Here is a 20347-nt window from a genome sequence, read left to right on the forward strand (position 1 = left end):
GAAATGTGAGCAACAGGATGATGCCATATTGTCCTTTCATCTTCCTTTGTGCTGTGAACAAAATTAGTAGCACTTTCTGAAAGAACAGCAAGGGACCTTGATCTTGCAGCTGAGTTGTCATAACCAATTGACTAGTTTTCCACTAAAAAAAATTACACTATATATAAATAGCAGAAAAGTTTCCTGTGAATGATTCAGTCTTTATGTTGAAAAAGTAGCCATGAAAAATGAATTGTGCTCACTGAGCGCCTTTTAGCCTGGGTGTAATCTACAACTGAGTATATGTGCACTCTCTCAGGGCAATTCAATACAGCCCTGGTCCTGCAAAAGCTTATGTTACAAGCTCAACATTACTTGCACATTTTCAATGGGACTACTTGTGAATAAAGTTCATCATGCACAGAGGTGTTGGTAGGCTCTAGCCTATGAATGAAAGTCATTCATGTGCAGAGAGACAGCACAAGACCCAGCCACCAGTGACCTCAGCGGTGCCTAGGTCTTGTGCTGGCTCTCTGCACCGTGGTAGATCCCACGCCAATTTTCTTCAGAAATAAGTGTGTAGTTGCAAAGCTTATAAACTTTCCAAACTAAGTCTGAGAGATTTAAAATAAGTGATTCATCAACAGCAAGTGCAGACAGATAGGAGAGGTGTTCATTTACATGAATTGTGTCCCAGACCTTTGGAAGGCTGCCCAACCAAATACGACTGCTGGCTGAAACAAGTATGGAGACCTTTATCATTCTATAGAACTTATACAGCCCCTGTTGTCCAAGATGTTATAAGTGGTTTACAATTGTCTAAAAAAGCTGCACAGGACACTGGATTGGCAGGTAAGAGATGTAAGAATTACTTATCCTACCACTACAATGCCATAGAAACCTCTTGCATGGAGTTCAGCAGTTGCTTAACAGTACAACATTAACAGCTGTAGAAGGAAGTGGGGCGGGGGTGGTGGTGAGAGATTCACCCAAGTTTTGAATGTGACCAGACATTGTACAATAAAACCTCCCTGCTGATGAGGTGAAACATACTGGGGCTCAGGGGTGGCTGAGAGAAACTCTCCCTGTGCCCAGTCAGTCTGACTGTGAAGCTGGGAAACTCTCAAGGAAGGCGGCACATGTGATCCCTCCTGTTTTGACTCTGCTATAGTCTGGCTCCAGAATGCCCTGAATCTGATTGAATTTTTCTGCACAGCAGCCTCCTCAAGGCAATCTGGCTTCATCAGTCAACCCGCCATTCAGAACACTTCCACTGGCTGGAAGGCATGAAGAAGGACCTTTTATGGTATTCTACACTGCAACTAAACACCCACAGCTGGCTTTGTCAGCTGACTCAGGCTCCCGGGGCTTAGACAACGGGGCTGTTTAACTGTGGGGTAGATGCTCTGGCTGGAGCCTAGGCTCTGAGACCCTCCCTGGGCTCCAGCCCAAGCCCGAATGTCTATACCACAATTTTACAGCCCTGCAGCCCCAGCCCAAGGAGACAGAGTCAGTTGGCGTGGGCCAGCTGCAAACGTTTAATTGCAGGGAAGACATATCCTTGGAGCCTTCCGTTACCATGACATAAAATTTCACTTCAGTCAGATGCTGGAGTCAATTGGATTCAGTGACAGACCTTTGACACTCCTCTGGTCTATAGTACACCAACCTGACTCACTCATAGATCATAGAGGTACATTTTGTGGAAGAGGGAGGGGGTTAGAGAGACGGAAAAAGTCCTCATCAAGGACTACGACTTCAAGATATCAGACAAACTTGTGAGTTCCCTTTATATTTATGACAAGAACAAAAGCATCAACACACAAAATTTTTTAGTATTAAAATTATTTTCTTCAAACTTCCCCAATACGCTCATCTCTAGACTAAGACCAGTCTTCAGAAATTTCAGGACAAAGGTTAATTCTCCTAAGAGAAAGTCTCAGTATCTGTCTCCTTTTGGTGTGGCCCCTCCATCAACCAGCATTTTAGCACAGCTGAAAGTCCCACCTCAGTCTTGTAAGTTAGTAAGAATCAAACTTGTCACAGTGCAAATAATAAAACTGAACTTGACGCAAAAGTAAAATAAGTTGGAGAACTGGCTTTTCTATCCCCTTCAGCCCGTGTAAACCTGCCATCTGGGTTGCTTATTGTGTATAGTTTTTGTTTTTAAAGAAAAGCAACTATAAAGCTTTAAATAAAAAACTTTATTAAATCATTTAGACTTGAAAGAAGTCACAATAATTAATGCACTCCACAACTGTAGTAAGTGCATTCTGTACACCACCAACCCAAATGGATTGATTCTGCATTTTATAAATAAAAATGAACATATTTACAATGAACAATAAAAGCTTCGTATTAGGCAGTTAAATTAGCAGATGACACAAATGCCTACAGTTGATTTAAAAAAGTACAAATCTACAATATTACATAACATACTTATGACTTAATTAGGTTTAAAAATTCCAGAATTTCAAGATTTTGATATATGCTTAATTTCTTACTATGGCTCTTCATATCAGTATCTATAACCTTTTTTGGGGAGGGGGAGCGGGGGACAAAAACCTCCTTTTGCTCTCTACAGGCTTGTTAGTACAAAACACATCCCCTAAAATCTACTATGGCGTGGAAATACAATCCACCAGTTCTTCTAAAGACAGGCTATGAATAGTGACCATATGTACATCTGTGATACTTTTACTTTAAAAATAGTGCAGATTCCCAGTTTACCCACCAGGGAAAAAAATGGAGTCATGATTTTTCAAAGTTTCGAGATCACCTTCATTTCTCCAGAGAGGAGAGAGATCAGGGAATATAGTCATCAGGTTTAGAGACTAATTTATTCTATAAAAATACAGTATTTTAATTCTATTTACATATTACAGATCTCTCCAGTTTCCCCAGACAGCTAACATTTACAGTATTCAAACAAAATGGAAGCAGTGTGCTGGACCAATCAACCTATGAGGGTCAAGGTAGAAAGAGTAATGGAATGCAAAAAGTTTAGTTATTGGCTTGCATTGGGTCATCTAACAATAGTGAACAAGATTAACGGAGCTCCATCCAACCTGTTTTCTGCGTAACGTGAGAAATCAAGAACAACTGTTTCAGAGAACAACATTATGTGCCAGAGGTCCGGCCTGCTGAATAGTCACTTTGAGATGTGTTGAGTGTACTCAGGATAATTATGCCCAATTATTTGCTTGGTTGTCTTGAATGCTTAATTCCAGAGGAACTCATTGTCCGTGACCTCTGCCTAAGCAGTGATTTTGCTGGGAGTTCTAAGTCTTCAAATAAAGAGTTTTCTATGATGTCTTCTGCCTCTGGTCTTTCAGTGGGACTTGGAGAGAGCATGTGCTTTACCATAGTGTACTGGAAGAAAACAAATGATGTCCTAGGTGACATTTCAGACAGCAAAACTATTTTCAAATGGCTTTGATATTTAATGTTCTAGCTTTAGTTTTAGATGCATGAACAACTAGAAGACACCCCAAAATATTTTTCTAGCAATTTGTTCATTAATCCTTTGGCACAGTGGTTGGGAGTATATAAAAGGCCTGAAATCTGGATTCACAGTGGCATCAGATTGACCCTTATGTCTAAAGGATTAAAGGCCCACTTGTCTAGTCAAATCTGGCCCAAGATCTTTTAATAAAGCAAAAGGGGAAAAATAATAATTGCACATTTACAAACTCTACAGATCTTGGGCCAAGTTTCCCTTAAGCATGCACTCAATCCTTAGATTTAAGGAACTACTGATAGCTAGTCTTAAAGGGAAACTCAATGTGTCAAAGCATAATATAAGTAGATACACATTAAATACATATTTGAAATAGTTAAAACTAAATATTTACTGTACCTTCAGAGAAATAACGCACCTTTAATCTCACTTCAGCTCAGTACTCACAGCAGACCACACCTGTAGAAGTCAGGCTGAAGAGGTAGCTGGAGAAGGAGGCTGATCTAGTCTGAGTACAGGGCTGAAGCAGCCAGAAAAGAAACTGGAACTGAGAGAGAGACTCAATTTCTCATGAAGGGTTTTTTCAAATTAGGACCCTCTTCCTCTGAAGTTATCCTACTACTTTAGAGGGACAGATTTGACAACCCAAAATATGGCATGTCATGCCCCATGATATATATTTTCTTACACAATTTTCCCCTTAACGAGATTCAACTCTTATAGTTGGTTCCCAAGGGTGTGTGAGAGAATTCATCTGCAGCCCCAGTTTCACTTATCTAGGACTGTTTCCTGCATTATGAATATGGATTTAAAACAGGAAGATGGGATGGATGGGAAAAGAGATTATGTAAGGTGCATGCTCCCACATTAGCAAAACCAGATATTTTCAACTCATAGCAATTAGACTATGTGAGGCAAAAGGTATCAGTGTACAGGTTACAGCACTGTGATTTAAAAATTACTACTCCTTATTTCAGAGGCACAGTAAAGTACCTGAAATAGGAATCTGGTTTAAAAACAGAACAGCTAAAACTACTTCTCTTGTCTTTGCCACTTGGCATTCCAGTTACTTTGTAATATAGAACTAAGATCAAATATATTTACCTCCTGTGCATATTTTTGAGTAAACAATGGTGGAAACTTCAAACTTCGTACTTCAGTTAACGTCTGTAACATTATTAAAAAGGGGTCATTAAACATCTTGCCCATTTAATTATTGTTCTCAAAATTAAGATACTAACTTACAAATACTAACAAAATGCACTACACAAACAAATCAGTCCGGCACAATACTTTTAATACAGCTGATGAACAAGAGAAAAACGGTAGTGTTTATTAAGACTTATGTGATTGGTTAGAATTACTATGCACTTAAATAAACATGCAAGTCACTGCTTCCCATGGGACAGAGTTTGCACTCAGAGATGTGACAGAAGAGTTCTGGGTTTGTAATGCTAAGAAACCCAGCCGCTTCCCCATAGTAATGCTTTTCTGGTCCAGCCGAGTACTGTCAACAGAGCAGTATTATGGACAGTGTACTGCTAGGGACACTTGGAATTGTCTGTATTACACCTAGGACAATCAAGGTTAAGATCACCAGCTACAGATCTTAGAAAGCCAAATGGATATTCAAACCTACTTCATACTTAGGGACTAATGAACAGATTGATTAAGAGTTTTATAATTCATTAGAAACTTAGTTGCCTTTGTGCAAAGAAAACAAAGAAAGAAGAAGTGGGACCGCTAAAAACTGAGGATGGAGTGGAGGTCAAGGATAATCTAGGCATGGCCCAATATCTAAACAAATACTTTGCCTCAGTCTTTAATAAGACTAAAGAGGATCTTAGGGATAATGGTAGCATGATAAATGGGAATGAGGATATGGAGGTAGACATCACCATATCTGAGGTAGAAGCGAAACTCAAACAGCTTAATGGGGCTAAATCGGGGGGCCCAGATAATCTTCATCCAAGAATATTAAAAGAATTGGCACAAGAAATTGCAAGCCCATTAGCAAGAATTTTTAATGAATCTGTAAATTCAGGGGTTGTACCATATGATTGGAGAATTGCTAACATAGTTCCTATTTTTAAGAAAGGGAAAAAAAGTGATCCAAGTAATTATAGGCCTGTTAGTTTGACATCTGTAGTATGCAAGGTCTTGGAAAAAATTTTGAAGGAGAAGGTAGTTAAGGACATTGAAGTCAATGGTAAATGGGACAAAATACAACATGGTTTTACAAAAGGTAGATCGTGCCAAACCAACCTGATTTCCTTCTTTGAGAGAGTAACAGATTTTTTAGATAAAGGAAACGCAGTGGATCTAATTTATTTAGATTTTAGTAAGGCGTTTGATACTGTGCCACATGGGGAATTATTAGTTAAATTGGATAAGATGGGCATCAATAGGAAAATTGAAAGGTGGATAGGGAATTGGTTAAAGGGGAGACTACAACGGGTCCTACTGAAAGGTGAACTGTCAAGTTGGAGGGAGGTTACCAGTGGAGTTCCTCAAGGATCAGTTTTGGGACCAATCTTATTTAATCTTTTTATTACTGACCTGGGCACAAAAAGTGGGAGTGTGCTAATAAAGTTTGCAGATGATACAAAGCTGGGAGGTATTGCTAATTTAGAGAAGGACAGGGATACCCTACAGGAGGATCTGGATGACCTTGTAAACTGGAGTAATAGGAATAGGATGAAATTTAATAGTGAGAAGTGTAAGGTCATGCATTTAGGGATTAATAACAAGAATTTTAGTTATAAGCTAGGGACGCATCAACTAGAAGTAACGGAGGAGGAAAAGGACCTTGGAGTATTGGTTGATCATAGGTTGACTATGAGCTGCCAATGTGATATGGCTGTGAAAAAAGCTAATGTCGTCTTGGGATGCATCAGGAGAGGTATTTCCAGTAGGGATAAGGAGGTTTTAGTACCGTTATATAAGGCACTGGTGAGACCTCACCTGGAATACTGTGTGCAGTTCTGGTCTCCCATGTTTAAGAAGGATGAATTCAAACTGGAACAGGTACAGAGAAGGGCTACTAGGATGATCCGAGGAATGGAAAACTTGTCTTATGAAAGGAGACTCAGGGAGCTTGGCTTGTTTAGCCTAACTAAAAGAAGGTTGAGGGGAGATATGATTGCTCTCTATAAATATATCAGAGGGATAAATACCAGAGAGGGAGAGGAATTATTTAAACTCAGTACCAATGTGGACACAAGAACAAATGGATATAAACTGGCCACTAGGAAATTTAGATTAGAAATTAGACGAAGGTTTCTAACCATCAGAGGAGTGAAGTTTTGGAATAGCCTTCCGAGGGAAGTAGTGGGGGCAAAAGATCTATCTTGCTTTAAGATTAAACTCGATAAGTTTATGGAGGAGATGGTATGATGGGATAACATGGTTTTGGTAATTAAATATTCATGGTAAATAGGCCCAATGGCCTGTGATGGGTTTTTAGAGGGGGTAAGATCCAAGTTACCCGGGAAAGAATTTTCTGTAGTATCTGGCTGATGAATCTTGCCCATATGCTCAGGGTTTAGCTGATCGCCATATTTGGGGTCGGGAAGGAATTTTCCTCCAGGGCAGATTGGAAGGCCCTGGAGGTTTTTCGCCTTCCTCTGTAGCATGGGGCATGGGTCACTTGCTGGAGGATTCTCTGCTCCTTGAGGTCTTCAAACTACAATTTGAGGACTTCAATAGCACAGATATAGGTGTGAGGTCTTTTTTAGGAGTGGTGGGTGAAGTTCTGTGGCCTGCATTGTGCAGGAGGTCAGACTAGATGATCATAATGGTCCCTTCTGACCTAAATATCTATGAAAAAAACATAACCTATCTCTGTTACAGTCCATGCTCACTGCATACCAAACGTGTTGGCTCCCTCTAGTGGAAATATTTTCCCCAGTCAACTATAGTTACAAATTACTATGCTGCTGCAGCTAATAATGAATTTAATATGCCTTAATTTCCAGTACTAACCCATGACCCATTTGAGCATGCCTTAGAAACAGGAGATGCTTTGAATTTGACTTTGTTAAAAAAATGGGCCCCATTTGCAGCAATTTGAACACAAAATCTGAAGCTTAAAGTCAGTCAAATATTATTATCCAGGAACTGAGATGTCTAAATCCCTGACGAGTCATACCGCTGGGTGGTGATGGCCGTTCTACCACGGCCAGGAAAAACAGTTTCATGGGAAAAGGGCACTGAAATCTGGGGATTAAGCAGGATGTCATCTGAAGAATCCTGCTCTCTTTGTAGGACTAGACAGATCAGCATTTGATGTTCTAATTTAGAAGTAAGGAGAGTGATCACTTTAGATAAGCTATTACCAGCAGGAGAGTGGGGTGGGGGGAGGTATTTTTTCATGCTTGTGTGTATAAAAGGATCTTCTACACTTTCCACAGTATGCATCCGATGAAGTGAGTGTAGCTCACGAAAGCTCATGCTCAAATAAATTGGTTAGTCTCTAAGGTGCCACAAGTCCTCCTTTTCTTTTTGCAAATACAGACTAACACGGCTGTTACTCTGAAACCAGTAAATTTAACGTTACTATTTTCTGTTTCTGGAAAAGCAGAATTAGAAATGGTTTTGGCAACAAGTGACTCAAGTTAAGCAATTACCCTGGCTCTCCTGGGGGCATGTTCATATAGATTATAAAACCCCACAGCTATTAGGACTCCTTACCCAGTGGAGTGCCATACTGCAATAGGAGACAGGTTTCAGAGTGATAGCCGTGTTAGTCCGTATCAGCAAAAAGAAAAGGAGTACTTGTGGCACCTTAGAGGCTAACAAATTTATTTGAGCATAAGCTTTCGTGGGCTAAAACCCACTTTTATTAGATGTATGCAGTGGAAAATACAGTAGGAAGATACACACACACACGCACACTTTCAGGTCAGAGTTATGTTCAGTGGCAGGCCTGTGATACAAAATTTGAACTACGTCAAAACAGTCCACTTCACAAAGAATTTAAATCTACCATTTGTGTCAATAACTAACCTTGGTGGAAACAACCACATGTCCTCTCCTACACAGACCATTATTCACCAAGGGCAGGCAAGACTCCTTCCCTGGCCCTCATTCCTCTCCTGTGAATGAATTCTCAAGGAGCAATATGCATTTTTCTAAATCAGATTTTCCAAACAGGACACTGTTAAGTGGGAATTATGATACAACAGACTGTAGCAGGAAAAACCAGTAACCCCTCCCCAATTCATGGCTAATGCAACGTGAACAACAAGAGTCACCCAATTTGCTGGAGAAGTAGGCAAGGCTGCTTTAAGGTCAGGAAGTCTGTTCTGACTGGATGGACTTCAAAAGCAGGGAAAAGCAGCAGAAACCTTCCCTGGATGTTTTGGAGGAAGGGGAGGAGAAGAAAGGAGAGAGAGCGGGCGGGGTGAAAGGAAGAAGGTGACATAGAAAATGGATCCAAGAATTGGGTTTCAACTCAAAAGCTGTAATGTAATCTCTGGGTTCTGGTAAATTCTAGTTCTATAGCTTCCCTTAGATGGCTGTAGAGATGAAGAAATTATGGCCTCATAATTAAGTTGCCCATATTTGCTCTACTGTACAAGTTCTGCATACTGCTCCATGTCACTCTGCTTGGAGGTTGACACAAAATTCTTTATCACACTGCAGCCAATTCTGTCATGTCTTACTGCTGTATCATAATAACCTCACACAAATATGTGATAAGCCACTTTCATACAGTACATTATAAACAGAAATGGTGGAACTGAGAATAGTATTTTTGCACAAGAGCATACCTACCCTAACCCGCTCCATCTGAGTATTAAAGGGATAAAGCAGCTCAAACAGAATCAGTCCCAAAGAGAAGATATCCACTTTGTGTGAATATGTGTTCCCATAAATCTGGAAAATGCAAAATCAGGTTCATGTTACTTGCAGTGTTCTGATAGTACTGATCAGTGCATCTGAAATCACTATGGAACACACAAAACCCCGTTTAGTTCAACACACACAATCAGTTCTGTACAGGGCTGAAGAGGGTGATTCATCAGACACTCTATTCAAGTATTCAGATTTTATCTGAATAGAGAACAGTAATGGCCTTTCCTTAGAAGCATAACTGAACAAGTTTTACAAGTAATGTTTTAAAAGTAACACTGAAAATGACAATATCAGATTTCAGTTCATACTGAAATTTTACTTTGATGGGCACAGCATAAGAACCCGAACAGAACTCTGATCACATCAAGTTACAATCCTCCAAGCTAAAAAACAGATCAAGGTCCTGCACCCTTGGAATCTGCTATATATTACCAGGAATAAGGTCATTATTCCTTCAATTCCTAGGCTGGATTTTCAGTGGGGCCTCAACGTGGCTTCCACGTGCACTCACCTAATTTTGCATGTGCACTTTTCCAGCACCAACCCCTGCATGTGCAGTTGGACTTAAAAAAAAAAAAAAAAAAAGCTCGTGTGAACTCCATCATGTGGGTTCACATAAGTCAGTGCTGGAAAGATGTGTGTACAGGCATGTATGTACACAAGTGGATGCTGAACTCCAGTTCTTGATAACCCCAATATTGGAGTATACACAATCATGGCATGAAGTTGATCCTGATCACTTAATACTTGTCTGGTACGCAGAAATAAATTAAATAAACTTTAAAAAGACATTACATCTTTTCACATCTTTTTTTCAAGAAGAGAATTAAATCCATTCATGACACTGCATCGTGCAAGAGAAAAACCTCACCTGTTCTGGGCTCATGTAAAGTTTGGTCCCAACTTGTCCCGTGTGCCTGGCATAAGCTGGCATTGGAGTAAGAACAGATTCTTCCTCCTCATCTTGGTCCATAGCAGTTACCAGGCCAAAGTCCCCAACCTTTACTATGTCATCCATTGTGAAAAATATATTGGAAGGCTGGAAAACCAATCAGATGAGAGATAAAAAGAATTACAAACATGAAACAAAAGCCTTTACCTCTCTATCTACAGCAATTCATTCAGGCAGACTATATTAAAGGTGAACTGCAAAATATAGATTTACTTAACTGAGAATCCCAGTTACTCTGGCATAGAGCATTCAATATTAACTGAAGTCTCACTTTCTTTAAAACCCTTTAACTGACAGTGGTTTGCTACTGCCTCCCTGTAGAGGGCTGAACACACTTTACAAATATCTATTGTCAACATCTCTGAGGGAAACACTCCTGGAGTAAGAGTGGGGGCAACTAAAGGTGCATCTACATGGCACACTTCTTTCAGCAGCATGTAGTATGCCTATACAGGATGCCCCCAGTAGGGGTGTAAATAGCAGTGTAGACCGTGAAGCACTGCTTAGACGAGTAAAGACACGCCTGAAGTCTGTGGGTAGTACCTGGGTATATATCAAATACGGTCTCTACTCGCCCAAGCAGTGTCTTCCTGTCTATATTGCTCTTTTTAGCAGTGCAGTCTCCTGCTGCCTCCCTGCTGCTGGAGCCTTTCCCCGCCACAGGGAAATACTCTGGAAGTGGAGAAAAGGCTCTTGCAGGAGGAAGGCAGCAGGGAACTGCCAGACTTTCCCTGCTGCCTCCTCCCTGCCAGAGCCTTTCACTGACATGTAGCTACATGCCACAGTGTGGATACAGCCTGCTTTTCACAGCAGCATGTAGCTTGACATACCCTAAACACTGTCTACATTGGTATGCAGTGTAAACATAGCCTGAGTCACAGAGAGGTTCCTGATTCCCCTTTGATCACCTGGCTGGGCTGGGAATTAAGTCACAAATCAGTGGCTGGATCAGGAATGGACATCTGTAGTGCTGACTCCCAGTCCCCTGATCTGACCTGTAGACCACACTCCCTTCTGAGTAGTTTTGACCCAAACTGCAACAACACTCTTAATTACAACATTACAAACATAATGGAAAGCTGAGAATTAAGTCCTGCTTTCCTACAGATATTATGCTGATTTAACTGCTGGAAAGCCAGACAAGTATATCCACAATGGAACAAAAAGATAATTCCTGATTTAAAATCTAATATTTTTATGGTTTATGAATGTAGTAATGAACTAGTCTCAGCTCTGCCTCAGCCCCAGCTTACTAACTGCCAGAAAACACAAATCACTAGCAATAGCTACTTCTGAATTATATAGAAATGGAATGATCTCACAAAGAGCAGCTCAGGAATGCCTTACAGCTTCTGACCCATAACGACCTTTATGGTGTGTGTCTATATACATAGTGCTGCACACAGAGAAGATCATCTATATAACAATGGTTATTTCTAAATAATGTGCTGCGAGTCTCTATTCTGTTTGGTCAGTGCCCTCAGAACTTCCTACTGACATGCCCACAACACACATGGCTGCCTACCCTCCCACTACTCCAGATATTAAACACATGAAAGGAGTTATTTTAGTGGAGAAAGGGTGGACTTTAAGAAGGGGCCAGAAGAAGCAGGGATGGATGAGACATTAGGAATGGGGCTAGGTGAAGAGATGGCTAGAGGGAGTTGAGGAAGTCTACTCCCCTCAGAATTCATCACCAGAGTACAGGGAAGTGCACGGCTGAGAGGACACAGGACACGTTGATTGTCCGTTAACTGTGGAGCAGGGAACAAAACTTCCTTGGCAGAGCTGGCGCTGTGGAATGCTTTTCCACAAGAGTAAACAATGGTTACAAACCTGACCACCATCATCTCCAAAGCACACCTCACTACCTTGGCTTTTCCACCATTGCCACCTGCCCATGGTGTGGGGGACTGGGATGAGTGAGCAAAAAAAAGTCTGTTGACTTGTGCGTCAAAAGCGTAGATAGCTCTGAGATGAACATGGTATAAATCTACAGACAGGGAGTGCCTTGTTAATTCAGTAATAATCACTCCCGGAGCTGGTGAACTCAGCTTCAGGGTTTGTTTCCTACAATAATTTCCTAAAACGAATACCTTGGCCTTGAGAGTTTTAGTGCAGGATAATTACCACCTTGTAAATGCAGAACATCCTCAAATTATCTATAAAGGTATTTATATGGCCCTCATCACCCGTGTATGAACACCTCCCAACTAAAATGAATAAAAACTCTCCCTTCCCCAACCTTCTCTTCCTGTAGGTGAGTTATCAAAATATGTATTTCAGACTGTAGTATGGAACTAGTCTTCTGCGTACAGATTCCTCCACTAGTGATTTAGATACCATAGCCTCAGGTTGTCTCCAGTTTACTGACATGCAGGAAGTTGAAGACAAGATTACACTTCCTCCTCCAAGACAATGAAAAGGAAGGAAGTGTTATGGATAGGGAGAGGGACGGATTCTAAGAAGAAGGGGAATTGGATCCTTAAGAACAGATTTTTTTTTCCCCCAATCCTCTCTCCCTTTACCTAGCCTAGCCTATAGCTTCAAGCAATCAAGGAGATCTGGAACTTTCAAACATTGCAAATGGCAGCAAAAACAAGCCAATGAGTAAACAAGGAAGAATGACTTCCTGAGAGGAAAAGATCAAGCAGTATACTCTCTGATGTAAGGTAACAGGTCAAAGGGAAACTTTAGAGGGATGTGGCAATCACTCAGACTCTCAGAAAACTTTTCTAGAACATTCTTTGAACAAGATAAAGAAGTTCTCAGTAGTATGATTTTTTCATGTCAGCAATGGAGCAAACTGCCTTTCTGGAAAACTGCTGCCTGGTTAGGGAACTCTGCCTGCAAGGTTTCCCATCCAGTGAGACCTTTTGTCTTGTGGTGTCATTCTGGGATTATGATGCTTTTCAAGCTCATTCTGGCATTATAATGAAAACGACAGTTTTATGTTCACGTGGCTCATTCCCTTCCAATGAAATCGAAGTGTGACATCTCTCACTGGTTGAGGGAATAGCATAAATTCCTTTTAACTTGAAATGAGGCCAGCTCTGATCAGTGTGAGCCTTAAATACCTGTATTTATAATGAACAATCCTGGAACTACACAGTTAATGAAGTGTGGTTACTTACTAAAATGGTACGAACAACCTCTTATTATATAGACAAACCACAGAATTCGGTAAAGATTTGTTCCAGTAAGTTTCAAGAACCACAGAAAAAAAAAGTGAATAAACTAACTTGTTGATTCTACCAAGAAAACTCATAAGCTTCCCTCGTAAAACAGCATCCAAATATCGTAGCTGCAAGATACATATTTTAGACACTTTTTTGGGACATTGAATAAAGAACGTTGTTAATTCAAGGGAATACCCCAAATGCAGCTTATACTAAGCAAGAATTTAGAAATGGGAGAGATTTAGAATATCTTATCCACCTCCTTGCCAGTGTCTATAAAACTTTTAGGAGGCCCCCGCAAGATTCTAACTCACAACTGCTGGTTTAGAAGAGCAGAGCTCTAACTCAAGATCTACAGGAAAGACAGTTACCTATTCTGTAACTGGTGTTCTTTGAGATGTGTTGCTCATGTCCATTCAATGACCAGCCCTCCTTCCCCACTGTCAGAGTTTCCGGCAAGAAGGAACTGAGGGTGGGGGGAGCCGGCAGTGCCCCTTATACCGTGTCATACACGTGTCACTCCAGAGGGAACCAGAGCCAATCCCCTATGGATACCTCTGAGGGAAAAACTTCCGGCACCAGTGCACGTGGCAAGCACACACACCTACAATGGAATGGACATGAGCAAGCACTCAAAGAAGAACCTCAGTACCCTTGTATTGGAGAACCAGTTTAAGCCACTGAGCCCAATGAAAGGCTCTAAGAAAGCTATAAGATACCTATAGTAGTATTATCACTATTGTGTTTTAATAACTTTTCCCCCCCATGTGGGGCAAGGTACCAATAGGTTTACAATTAAAGTATCTGAAAATTATCCTTCTGTTCTGTTTCTCGGGGATTAAAATTTCTGATTCTTGGTTTAAAAATCAATAGTAAAAAGTTTGCTGGTCCCTAAAATATTTGCGCTGGTTCTAACTCTGGCATATTTTTGCTGTTGTAACTGATTTTGAACTCTGTAAATGTTGGTAGTTGCACAATCCTTAAAATTCTTTGTACCCGTGATGGCTGCCTTCCCCAGCAGTTTGACTGTGTGTTGCAGTCAATGTCAAACAGTTACTGTTTCCATGTTTGAGGAGCTATAACATTTCACATAAGTGGGGAAAAAATGTGGACTTTATTTTGTTCTTCCAAGTTCAATATTTACTCCAAATTAATTGGGCAATGACAGCTCCTCAACTAAACAGGAACTACCTCTGATGTCAGCAACAGCATGGAACTCAGTTTCTCAGAATTCATTGGGAGAAGCAGCGACAGCGAAGTACAAATAGTATCTAAGTTTCGATATTCATCAGTAACTACTGATGGTGTACAACAGTGATTCTAACGCTAGAAGTTCTAGAGCTAGCAGCCACTAAAGTCAGGTCCGAATTTAAGTAAAGGGGGAAAATGACAATGACAATCAGAATGATGCTATTTTAATTTAAGACCTCAGTATCTCAAACCATCAGAACTAGAAGCAAACACTGTAACAGCTTCCCCATGGTGAACAGCATTCACTTCTAGTCCTGATGTTTTAATAGATATCAGACATTAAAAAGACATTACAACCCTCAGACCAGTTGTACTGGGGTTTTGGCATTGGTCCAAGAATTCAACTGCGAGTAGTTTAATTTTCAATTCTGGAGTTACAGCACTTTTTACCTTCTATAACCAGAGTTCCTAGCAAAGGGAAGAAGAGAGATACCAGTATTAGCTGGTTAACTTTGAATTGTAGAACTGATTTCAAAATGGAAACTAACTATGCACTCTAGCTCAACAACTACCTAAGGTGCATGCTACCATAAAGTAACTCCACTGGAAACAGAGTGAACTAAAGGATGTCATAATGAATGCAGCTTAACTGTGCCTGGTAGGAATAATCCTATAGTTGGGAAATCTTCATAGCCATAATTAATGGTAATATTTACCGCACCTGGACAAGTGCATTTCCAAAGCACTGTACAAACATTAACTAACCGTCATAACACCCTGTCGAGGTAGGAGATACTATCTACTACCTCAATGGGGAAAAAAAAAAATAAAACACAGGGCTTGGCTTTACTGAAGCCTTAGTTTGAGGTATAACTCACACGCTACCCCTAACTGTATCCCATACACACACAAAAACTCAAGTTAGATTAAAGCGGTGCTTTAAACTTGAGCTAATTGGCCCATCTGGGGGTGTGGGTTGAAGCTCAAGAGGTGCTGAAGCTCAAGCTAATAATGCAGTGGGGACTCAGCTACTCCATGCTGCTAATACACTCTGTGCTACCCACGCATTGTTTTGTGGTGTGACTGTTCTCACTTGGGCCAGGTTAAGTCAAGAGGAGGTAACTGGAAGGCACATAACTTGTGCTAACATTGCAGCAAAGACAAGGCCACAGAAGGGGAGAGAGAAAGGACACCTGTCCAAGGACACACAGTGAGTTAGAGACAACTAGGTTTACAATTCAGGATCATGCTGGATAGTCAAAGGTGTAAGATCTGGATAGTGTTCCTTTACCAGTACAAACCTTGAGGTCCCTATGCATTAGTCCTTTACCATGAAGAAACTGAACTGCCTCAGCTATCTGCAGGAATATCTGCAGACACTCTGCTCTTTCCCTCTCCTCTATTGTGCATCTTCTGTTCATCCAGTCTTTGAGGTTTTCCTTCCTGCACAGCTGCATCTGGATATAGAGGTATACTTTTGGCGAGGTGGGTTTGACTTTTTCTGCAGTATTTTTAGAAAGGTCCAGACTTAAACTTGTTGGTCTTGGTGGAGAAACAGACAGAGAGCTTCCTGAAGGAGATTTCCTATTCTCAAATCCTTTTGCACTTGTTGCTTTTTCCTCACAATGGCAGTAGTCATGTGAAGCATCACTTCTGTTACCTTCCTTACTGGAAGTGTTATCACAGCCAGAATCCTCAAATACAATGGAGGAAGAGGTCCTCTCCCTCAGCCGTACACCAGGCACAGCTGGAGGACAAAGTTCAATGGAGTGGCCTGGATCAGTCTCATCAACAGTACTGTCCTCTATATCACAGTCTGTAAGGACACTGTCCTGCAGGTTTAACATCAGATCTGCTGACTGGTTCAAGTCCCGGTTGTCAGTGGCAGAGAACTCCACTGGAGAAAGTTGGCTCTCTGATGAATCGGACTGGCCACAAGCTATCCCCACAGAGAAAGACTTAACGGTCTGTGGTGATGTAGCAATAACTTCAATGTGCTCCTTTGTAGAGAATGGGTCTGTTCTAATTTTGAATGATGGAACTTCCATCGGACTGGGAGAACTGAGTGGCCAGTCAGTACTAAAAAAAGGAAAGTCAGATTAATACTACAGAATTGGATTTAATCCTAAATGCATTGTCTGCAGATAATACGGATCATTTAAGGGGATCTAGTAAGATCTCTATTAGCTTTGCTAGTGGAAAGTAAAGCATGTCATAGTAATAAATTAGAAAACACAAGCAGAGTTATTAACAATCAGGATCCTTCATTATTTATATTTCTTACTGAAAGCATTGTTTTTCCCTCTATACTCGTAATACACTATGAAGTCCCTATCAATCAAAAATCCTGAAACTCACTAAATCAAAATACAGAGGTCATATAATGAAACAGAAAAGTTTAGCAGGCAGTAAACAGAAAAGTTTAGCAGGCAGTAAACAGAAAAGTTTAGCAGGCAGTGTTCATTGTGCGTAATTATGCTTTTATTGTAACACAGAAGGGGTTAAACTGGTAGAATACCCGTTGAAATGGTGATTAAAAGATGCTTTTGTATGCAGTTTGGAAACTGAAGCCATGGTTGTAAAGTTTAAAATTACATTGTAGCAAAAGAAGAAACTTCTAATCACAAAAAGGCCCAAGTGCAAAAGTCAAGCAAAGTGCTTTAGGATCTCCCATAGGCACAAAACAGAATTTGATTAAAAGGCTATAGGACACAGACTAAGAAAAACATTTTAAACGAGACGTAACATATTTGTACATTGCTAATTAAGTCCATCAACTTTAGTTTAAAAGTTTATAACCTTGTCTATACTGGCTGGTCTCTGTATATTTCTTGAATAGATCATCAGCCTTCCCATCCCATCACTAAACACAGTATCGCTTTCAAAAGATTCAGAAATGGTATATTACCTTTCGTCTTTTATCCACAGTTCATCCATTTTTTCCTGCCATCTCTCAGGTGGTGCTTCCAGCCATGCATTGAAATATCGAACAATACCTGGGTGCTCAAGTTTAGCTAATGCTTTAACTTCACGCATCACCTTTTCACGAGCCAATTCCCTAGGATTAAACAAAAAATATCACATAAAGCAATAGTCTTACTCAGGCATTTCTGAAGAGGATTTAAGCACTGAAATTTATCCAAAGCTAGACTAGTATGAGTTGGTCTATTGGTATTATTCTGCACAGATCTGAGGAAGATCCATCTTAAATTCCTCGGCCTCTCTCCCTGCAGTTAAGAGTGCTACGGATACCGGAAGTTCAGTAGTTATGAGCACACCCACTCAGAGATCTCTTTTTCAACTAAGGAGGAGCAACATAAAAGGAGAGACTTTTCATCTCATTCTAGTCTCAAGCATTCTCTAGAGGTGGGGAAAGGGTTAGAAGGAATATGCCTCAGGTATGCAGAGGACCCTTAGATACACAAAAGCAAAAACTAAACAAAGGAAATTAAGGTTTTGCAGGGTTAAAATTAAATTCATTTTATGTCAAACTACTCCAGCACCAAGGACTTTAAACTGTAACATATAGAAGTGTTTGTGTTTAGAGTCATTGCCCCACTTAACTCCCACAGGAACAGCAGAAAAATACAACCTTTAATTACAGTAAAGAATCTAGAAAATTAGTTATGATGCATAATACTTTAAGTAGCATTTATAGAGCATCATTCACGAAAAGAGCTTTACACGAGAGTAAAGTTTATCCAGGTTTTACCGATGGGGAAAACACAGCAAACAGGGAATAGAACTCAGGCCTATGATTCCCTGACCAGAGTTCTAGTTACTGGGCCAAGTGCAAAATCTTTTTAGAAGACTAACTAACTGAAGTCAAATCACAATTGTTTCATTCAACAGCAAGCTGTAGGACAGGGTAAAATTCAGATACAGTACTTGCACAATTTTCTGAACAAAACCTTAAGTGAGTTATTTTCACTTGTAGGTTAACATATTTATGAAGAAAACAGATTTAATTGCTTAGCCCCCTCTCCCTTCCAGCAGGGCTGCTTCTGTTCTAGGCCTGGTATAGACTACAATGTTAGACTGATGTAAATTGACTTATTTGAGCATGCATCTTACTTTCAAGTTGGTCTCCTACCAATGTAAGTGACCTGTTACAGTAGGTGCAGTAATACCACTTCCCCGAATGGCATGGAGCCATGGCCAACCGGCCTAGGTCGACACAGTGCAAGTGTAGACACTGCGTGGCCTGTGTTGAGCCTAACAGTTCTTCAGTTGCTGTCCCATAATGCCCTGAAAGAGCAACTGCTAAGATCACAATGGTAAACGTGACTGCCCAGGGATCGGATACCAGAAGCCCCCTTTAAAACTCCCCACATATATTTGAAATGACTTTTCTGATAGCTCACTTCAGGAAGCACGCTCTGAAGCTCTCCCTTGTTGTGTGCAACTGTCCAACCAACCATGCCAACTACACACAATAGACGTGCTCCTGACTGGAGTAACAAGATGTACAGGATCTCCTGAGCCTGTGCGGAGAAGAGGCTGTATCTACCAAAAGCTTCCACAGGGGATGCAGCCAAAGGCTTAAACAGGGATCAGCAGCAGTGCTGCAGGAAAGCAAAGGACCATGCCAGGCGTCCTACAAAGCCAGGGAGTACAACGATCAATGTGTGTTGAGCTGCAGACCTGCCATTTTTACAGTGAGCTGCATGCCATACTTGTCAGAATCCTCATCTTGCAGACCACCACGGATACCTCAGAGGAACCCGAGACAGATACCCTGGCCATGAAAAGTAAGGAGGAAGAAGGCAGGGGTGGGGAGAGACTGGACAGGGGGCTCCAGCTATGCCACGAGCCAGGACCTATTTGAGACTCCACCACAGTCTAACCAGTCCCATTAGGCAAGTGCAGATGAGCATGACAATGGGGAAGAGAACACAGGTAAATATGTGCATGCGTTTTTCCTTATAACGTTTAAATTAAAGATAGTACCTGGCCCTTCCCCAAGTTAAGACACAGACATCGACTTGTCATTGGTTTTACTCGTATGAGAAGAGGTAGAGGTACAACAAAGAGTTGGAGTTGGCACCCGCTTTTCATTCCCCCGTTGGGTTAGGCAGGGGTGGGGAGGCCAGGCAGAGCACGGTTTATGTACACAGGGATGTCTCTAATTCATAGGTTCAGGAAAACACCCATATTTATAAACGTACAGAAAGCACTATGTAATTCTTAGCAGCACCCAAAGGTCCCAGCAGAGAATACAACTGTGTCTGACCATTAAAGTGCTCTTTCAAAGCCTCCCTCAAGTGCACAGTTCCAGTCGGGTTCTTTTAGTGGCCTTTCGTCTGGCTGCTCAAAGTCAGTGCACAGATACTCCATCTCAACCCTCCATCTTGGAAACAGTTTTCCGCCCTTTTCCTCACAAATATTATGCAGGACACAGCAGGCAGCTATAAAATCATAACCAGCGGAATATTTTTCTCATTGAGACCCAAATTAGCAAGTAAACACTGCCAGCGTCTCTTCCATCTACCAAAAAGCATACTGAGTGATTCTATACCTGCTGAGCCAGTTGTTAAATCTTTCCTTGGTGCTGGTGAGCTGGCCAGCGTACGGCTTCTCGAGCCGGGTGAGCAAGGTGTTGGTTGAGTCCTCCAGGATCACTACTGGCACTTCAAAATCTCCAAAGGTCTTAAAGACGCGAGCGTCAAGCACCCACCCCAGCCAGCCCACACTGATATTGGTGAAGCATCCCTTGTGATCCACCAA

General features: G+C 41.1%; 1 protein-coding gene across 4 annotated transcripts in view; it reads right to left on the reverse strand.

Moving 5' to 3' along the window:
• Nucleotides 1-2164: 2164 nt before the first annotated feature.
• The window catches only part of EIF2AK3 (eukaryotic translation initiation factor 2 alpha kinase 3), a 73219-nt gene continuing 55036 nt past the window's right edge, over nt 2165-20347 (reverse strand). For 3 of the 4 annotated variants that reach the window (XM_073342905.1, XM_073342907.1, XM_073342908.1), the window contains 6 exons: nt 17529-17678; nt 15922-16699; nt 10170-10337; nt 9218-9319; nt 4544-4606; nt 2165-3351 (listed from right to left, as the gene is read on the reverse strand). In XM_073342905.1, coding sequence (XP_073199006.1) covers nt 3175-3351; nt 4544-4606; nt 9218-9319; nt 10170-10337; nt 15922-16699; nt 17529-17678 — 1438 coding nt within the window. In that variant the 3' untranslated portion in view covers nt 2165-3174. The remainder of the gene's footprint in view (nt 3352-4543; nt 4607-9217; nt 9320-10169; nt 10338-15921; nt 16700-17528; nt 17679-20347) is intronic. The other variant, XM_073342906.1, reaches the window with a different exon arrangement.

Source organism: Lepidochelys kempii, chromosome 4 (assembly GCF_965140265.1).
Source record: "Lepidochelys kempii isolate rLepKem1 chromosome 4, rLepKem1.hap2, whole genome shotgun sequence".
Taxonomy (NCBI): domain Eukaryota; kingdom Metazoa; phylum Chordata; order Testudines; family Cheloniidae; genus Lepidochelys; species Lepidochelys kempii.